Source organism: Myxocyprinus asiaticus, chromosome 13, assembly GCF_019703515.2.
Source record: "Myxocyprinus asiaticus isolate MX2 ecotype Aquarium Trade chromosome 13, UBuf_Myxa_2, whole genome shotgun sequence".
In the NCBI taxonomy this organism is placed as follows: Eukaryota; Metazoa; Chordata; class Actinopteri; order Cypriniformes; family Catostomidae; genus Myxocyprinus; species Myxocyprinus asiaticus.
Window position 1 is genome coordinate 11,933,729 of NC_059356.1, and position 6,922 is coordinate 11,940,650.

Here is a 6,922-nt window from a genome sequence, read left to right on the forward strand (position 1 = left end):
AAATATTACTGTGTAGCTAACGGAGTTTTAGCAAACTACTCTTCAGCCAATCGAAAGCGAGCCACACATTATCTGCAAATGGAAACAACAGTTCACTTTCTTTGTTATCTTCATTGTCATTTAGCTAGTTGTCTCTTAGATTTTCTCTCAGTTTTCAAAAACAGTTTGGAAAAAACGAGCAGAACTGTCACAACTTGCCTGTCCCGCAGATGAGCGAATATTTCGGAGGTGTTCCCATGTTTTGCTTCTACTTTTATGCTACATGTTTTACACAAAGGGAAACCATCTTCGACCAACTCTGCACTTTTATGGAACGCAAAATACTTCTACACCTCCGACTTAACCCTTTAAGAAGGTGTATAAAGGGCCGACTGCGTTCCTCCTTCAGCCATGCTTCTCATCCACACTGGATTGTTTACATCAGAGTATACATGTGTCATTTCTGCCGCATACACGCAGTGTTGTGAATCTTGATTTGTTGGTGGAAAAAACCAACAACTGTGCGTTAAGAAAAATGGAAGTAATTTGGCTAAAAGGTTATCTCGAATTATTTACGGAATGAAGTGCCCACGATAATAATATTGTGCTTGTTAATTACTGTGATATACCGTATTACCGAATACTGTCACATGCCTAGTCTTGACTCTTCTCATCTGGTCTCATCTTTTCTCATCTAGTCTCGTATTGTCTAGTGTCATCTTTTCTTATGTAGTCTCTTCTCGTCTAGTCTCATTTTTCTTTTCTAGTCTTCTCTCATCTAGTCTCATCTTTCCACTTCTCGCCCATTCTCATCTTTTCTTGTCTAGTCTTGTCTAGTCTTGTCTATTCTTGTCTAATTTGTCTAGTCCCATCCAGCCACTTCTCGTCTAGTCTCGTCTTTTCTTTACTTGTCTAGTCTTGTCTCTTCTCATCTCATCTTGACTAGTTTTGTCTTTTCTCATCCCTTTTCATCTAGCATTGTCCTTTTCATCTCTTCTCATCTCATCTCATCTAGTTTCATCTTGTCTTATCTCGTCTAGTCAAGTCTAGACCCTTTCCTGCCCTCTCTCCTCTCCTTTGTGATTTCTCCTGTGGTTGTGGGTATGTCTCACCTTAGTTTCTTATTCTTTTCTCCTCTTGCAGCAGAAGACCCCCTGGCGCACCCAACCGGCCCACCATTATCCGCCCTGCCGAGCCCTCCCTGTTAGACTAGACCCGTGCGTTGGGCACCGTAGTGTGCTGGTCTCACACAAAGAGAGAGAGAGAGGAAGGGCTGCAGAACTGCACTGAAATATGTGCACATGTGTCTGCACATACAGCCTGACCAATAGACATAAATAATCCACTCAAAACTGTTCTGTAATCAGCGCTGCTATTTACATTCTTAGATTTTAAAGCCCACAGGTCTAAATTAAATACATAAATATTACAATTATTACTATTATTTTGTTAAAGTATAGAGTGAACTCAAGGGTGAAGTGGCCTCCGATTTTCAGTCATTTCATCAATCACATAGGTCAGGTGACCACCAGGGGGTATCCTACTCAACTTGTGTAGATGAAACAACATTACATCTCATTTTCCTTTGCTGGAGATATATGCCTCCTCTAGTGATCTAGTGTGGAATAAAATGGACAAAAGCACTGTGCAAGCTAGTTGCTGTTAAACTAGCCAGTTTCCTTCCTGTTCTTGGGTAACTTAATGGTGGTTGAAGACTTCTTCTTTGTAATAGACACACTTAATGTATTTTTTTTCCATTCTGTATTTCCTTGACTCTTAAACATGATATGCTGAAATAAGACACCTCCACTGTTGTCATTATTGCTGTTTGGGGTTTATTTTTATCTTTTTTTCTTTTTTTTTTTTATTGTTTTTCATGCTCAATTGGGTGTCTTGTATAAGTAACCCTCTAAATAACTGGTAAACTCTATTAACTCAATGAGAAAAGTGGAAAGGAGACCACACATGGTTTATCATCGATATCGATGCTATCCAAAATGGCACTCGGTCTCACAGGATTGTTAATTGTAACTCTGTAGCAGCTAACCAATCATTCAAAAACCTAGATGTTAACTCCCATTTTTGGCGTTACAAAATCCCAAACTGTTGTGCCAGGAAATGTGGGTCTTGAAAAGCACTTCTATTCTTTTAGCTACCGTAATTTTATGATAGTTGGAGGTGGTGGTGTTTGTATGCAAATTTCTGTAACGATTTGTTTATACAAATAATCATTTGTTTATATGAATATAATCCTGGAAAACGCAGTAACCACTTGCGACGGGCCGACCCGTCAGCGCTTTGTAAGATTGTGTCTCAGGTAACATCCGATTCCAAATCTGGTAACATAGTTTACGTTAGCTTAGCGTTCCCGGTTTGAACATTGTAACTTAAATTAAACTGCAGGACCTTATGGGTTGTATTGACTTCACATTCAGGGATGGTAAGGGGCAGGGTAGAGTGCTACCGGAAGTGGGAATGCACTGGACGGTAATTTTGGGCAACTTGAACACAGGATCACTGAAAATGGTACATGCAAGCGTATTTGGGGTCGTGGGGCATTTCGGAAACAGACCGCAACAGGGAACAAGTCTGTTCTCACACACAGACACGTTACGAAAGTATACGAAAAAAAATGGTCAACATTTAAATGAGTAGTTCACACAAAAATAGAAATTCTGTAATCATTTACCTACCCTCATGTCATTCCAAACCCATATGACTTTCTTTATTCTATGGAACTCAAAAAGAGATTAGGTTAGGTAGGATGTTCACGCTGCTCTTTTTCATATAATGAAAGTGAATGGTGACCACGGGCTTTCAAGCTCCAAAAAATTAACGAAAAATACCATAAAAGTAGTCAATATAACTTATGAACTGCATTAGAAGTCTTCTGAAGTCAAACAATAGCTTTGTGTGAGGAACAGACCAACATTTACATAAAAAATTAAAATAATAAAATAAAAAATGAAACCCTGTGTAACATTATGCACCGTATTTAAATTTATGAGAACGCAAATGAGATTTGAAAGTTTTGGCAGGGGAAGATTTTCAGTGAGTAACAGTTTTAAATTCAGTATTTTCCTCACATAAAGCTATCGTAGTGCTTCAGAAGACTTGGAATAGACATTTACTTTTATGGTGCTTTTGTCATTTTTGGAGCTTCATGGCCTCTTGTCACCATTCACTTTCATTGTAAGGAAAAGAGCAGTGCTAATATTCTGCTGTATGTCTCCTTTTGTGTTTCACAGAAGAAAGTAAATCATACAGGTTTGGAGCAACATAAAGGTAAGTAAATAATTTTTTGGGTGAACTACCCCTTTAACGTAGAGATAATTTACTAATACACAAGTTGGAGGTGTGGCTTGGGCTAAAGGGAGATCTTATTTCCAAGTGTATTATTTATAACCTGGGAATTTATCTTTGTGTTGATTTGCATTTTTTTATAAATACTGTTTGCTTCCTTTTTTTCTGAGTAGAACAACATATATTTCCCTATCGACCAATACAGATACGGGCGTACAGAATCTTGATTTGCAGTAGCTTAAATCTATGTTGTTTGCTTGTATTGATTGGGAGCTGATGACAAAAATATACTGTGTAAGAGGGAGAGAGACTTTGATTTTAACTTGAGCATTTTCTTCAGAGAATCCAACCATAAATAATCAGAGGCTTTCAGACGATTTGTACACACTGAACTGGTTGCAGAATTGGCCACAGATAATCTGAAACTTAAAGTGATAGTTCACCCTAAAATGAAAATTCTGTCATTTGCTCATTTTAATGTTGTTCCAAACATCCGAATTACTTTCTTTCCTCCGTACAACACAAAAGAAGTTGTTGGGCAGAATGTTCAAGATGCTCTTTTCCATTCAGTGAAAAGTGGATAGCTGTAGTCACCATTTACTTTCTTAGTATGGAAAAGAGCTGCTTTGACATTCTGCTTAATATCTCCTTTTCTGTTCCACGCAAGAAAGAAAGTCTTTCTAATTTGGAACGACACCAGGGTGAGTAAATGATGACAGGAGTTTAATTTTTGGGTGAAATATCCATTTTAAACAATCTGGAATTTCTTGTCACATTTTTCCTGGACAGAAGGCTTCAGTGATAGCGACTGCCCCTCTTTATTCTCCACAATTCCTCTGTTTTTGAAGGCTTGAATTAGACCTTTTTCAAATTACAATATCTTTTTTGACTTGATAAAGCTTAAATCACTGCAGTCATAACTTTCATTGACACCCTGTAGTATTTAAGGTTAAGTGACCCTTTCTCTGTCTCTGCCCATTCCTCCCTCATTATCTTTCTCCATTTGTGAAGAAATGGGGACTGAGGACATATTTAGCATTCTTTTGTATGCTTTTGGAATAACAAATTATTGTCAAGTGCCTGTGTACCAATTGTATTGGACTTGGAGCAGAATGCATTATGAGAATGGTAAAGTGAGATAATAAAAGGTGATGTGTATAATAAAGATCTGCCGCTCTGGTGGTCGGTGTTTCCTTGTGTCTCGTGTCCACTGTCTCACTGTCTCCTTGACTTACTGTGTAGAAGGTATATAACATGTCTCTCCCTGCATGCATCTCTGCCTCTTTTGTGCTCTCATTGAAACAAATCAAAGGTTACGGATGTACCATGATATTACTCTTGACCAGTGTTTTGCAGTCCTGCTCCCCAGAGGCCCCTAGCATAGTCTCACTAATCTGACACAATAGATCACAACAGAGGCTGTTCACTTTTCAGCTGTTTTGATTTCAGAAGTATTTTTCCCATTCGTTTTGTACTCTGGGATTTCATAAAAGAGTTCTAAGCCCTGAACCAAACCAACCAGCTTCGAAGTGAATCACAATGTTGCAAACTTTGATTTGAAGCAAAAAAAAGTAATTGAAAATCAGACAAAGGGACAAGACTGTTATTAAATTAAAAGCAATGGGAAAAAAACGTGAGTCAAAGTTGTTGATTATAAGTATAAAACAATATATTTTTATTTTAAATTATTCAGATATATACAAACATAAAAGTAGTTTGAGATTGTCATTCGCAGTGGGTGCTTGCTGCAGAGTAATTTTGGCGCTGTTTGTTCACTGCAATTCTCTGATTGGTGGATCTCAGAAATTCAGTCAATAAACATGATTTTTAAAATTGAAGTTGAGATAATGCCTCAACAGAAGCATATGTAATCAATTACGGTAGGTCTGTCTTTGAAAATGTATGTTTTTTTTTTATTTTTATGTATTTACCTATGGGGCAAAGTATGGGGATTTTTTCTTCGGGAAAATCACATACACTATAAACTATACCCATTTATACACTCCAATGTAAAATATCGACTGTCCCTAACCTCAGCATATATGTGCTTGTACATTGAGGTAATCCCAGAGTTTTATGTAAGAGGGAAATCCCACTATTGCAGCACAATTCTGCTGCAGGTTGCGAAAGAAAGTTACGAAATTAAACACGGCAACAACTCTGGAATATCTGGAAATAAAGCAAATCAGCAGAAAAAAATAGTGAAGTATTCTTCAGATGCTATATGTGTGTGTTATTTAGACAAGCGTCGCGGGGAAATCAGGTTGCGGAGAAAGCTGCTTTCTGAAGTAGCCGACAGATCAAGCCAGCAGCAACTAAAATCTTACTGAGCGCCTATTAGTAGAATTACGGTAACTTGCGGGCGGAACAGAAAGATGTGCTTTCTGACTCTAATTCCATTGAAATTGATAGCGAATCTTAACATAATAACAGGACGTCGTGTCTTATGTGTTTGTGAGGAGTTGTGTTTATTAACATCTTTGAACTTCATCTTTTTTTGTACTTTATTTAATGTAAAGATGTATGTGAAAGGTAAATACTTTATTTTACGTTGTATCTTTTTAAATAGGAAATGTATTATACTTAGTTTACTGCATCAACATAAGATAATATCATTAATTAAGCATTTTTATCAATGATCTCTCTTTAAGTGTCATTCATTTCCACCTTGATATGAACTTACTGAACTGTAGAATAAGAAAAAAATTATCTTTATTTCAAAGAAAAAGAAAAACTAATTAATTCTTGCAGAGTACCAAGGGTGGGGCTATAGCCCATAAGACATTATCAAAATATGGTCCCTTGACTTTTCAGTAATGAAAAAGATTTCAAATAGTAAATAATAAATATATATATAGACACACACACACACACACACTGGTGGCCAAAAGTTTGGAATAATGTACAGATTTTGCTCTTATGGAAAGAAATTGGTACTTTTATTCACCAAAGTGGCATTCAACTGATCACAATGTATAGTCCGGACATTAATAATGTGAAAAATTACTATTACAATTTGAAAACAATGTTCAGAACTTCTTAAACTACTTCAAAGAGTTCTCATCTAAAAATCCTCCATGTGCAGCAATGACAGCTTTGCAGATCCTTGACATTCTAGCTGTTAATTTGTCCAGAAACTCAGGTGACATTTCACCCCACACTTCTTGTAGCACTTACCATAGATGTGGCTGTCTTGTCGGGCACTTCTCACACACCTTACAGTCTAGCTGATCCCACATAAACTCAATGGGGTTAAGATCCATAATACTCTTTTCCAATTATCTGTTGTCCAATGTCTGTGTTTCGTTGCCCACTCTAACCTTTTCTTTTTGTTTTTCTGTTTCAAAAGTGGCTTTTTCTTTGCAATTCTTCCCATAAGACCTGCACCCCTGAGTCTTCTCTTTACTGTTGTACATGAAACTGGTGTTGAGCGGGTAGAATTCAATGAAGCTGTCAGCTGAGGACATGTGAGGTGTCTGTTTCTCAAACTAGAGACTCTGATGTACTTATCCTCTTGTTTATTTGTACATCTGGCCTTCCACATCTCTTTCTGTCCTTGTTAGAGCCAGTTGTTCTTTGTCTTTGAAGACTGTAGTGTACATAGTTTGTATGAAATCTTCAGTTTTTTGGCAATTTCAAG

At 37.2% G+C, this 6,922-nt stretch overlaps 1 protein-coding gene across 6 annotated transcripts in view; it reads left to right on the plus strand.

Moving 5' to 3' along the window:
- Positions 1 to 4,479, plus strand: part of LOC127450640 (dynamin-2) — a 99,354-nt gene extending 94,875 nt beyond the window's left edge. For 5 of the 6 annotated variants that reach the window (XM_051714894.1, XM_051714904.1, XM_051714896.1 and 2 more), the window contains one exon: positions 1,123 to 4,479. In XM_051714894.1, the coding sequence (XP_051570854.1) occupies positions 1,123 to 1,192 (70 nt within the window). In that variant the 3' untranslated portion in view covers positions 1,193 to 4,479. The remainder of the gene's footprint in view (positions 1 to 1,122) is intronic. The other variant, XM_051714901.1, reaches the window with a different exon arrangement.
- The last annotated feature ends 2,443 nt before the right edge of the window (positions 4,480 to 6,922 follow it).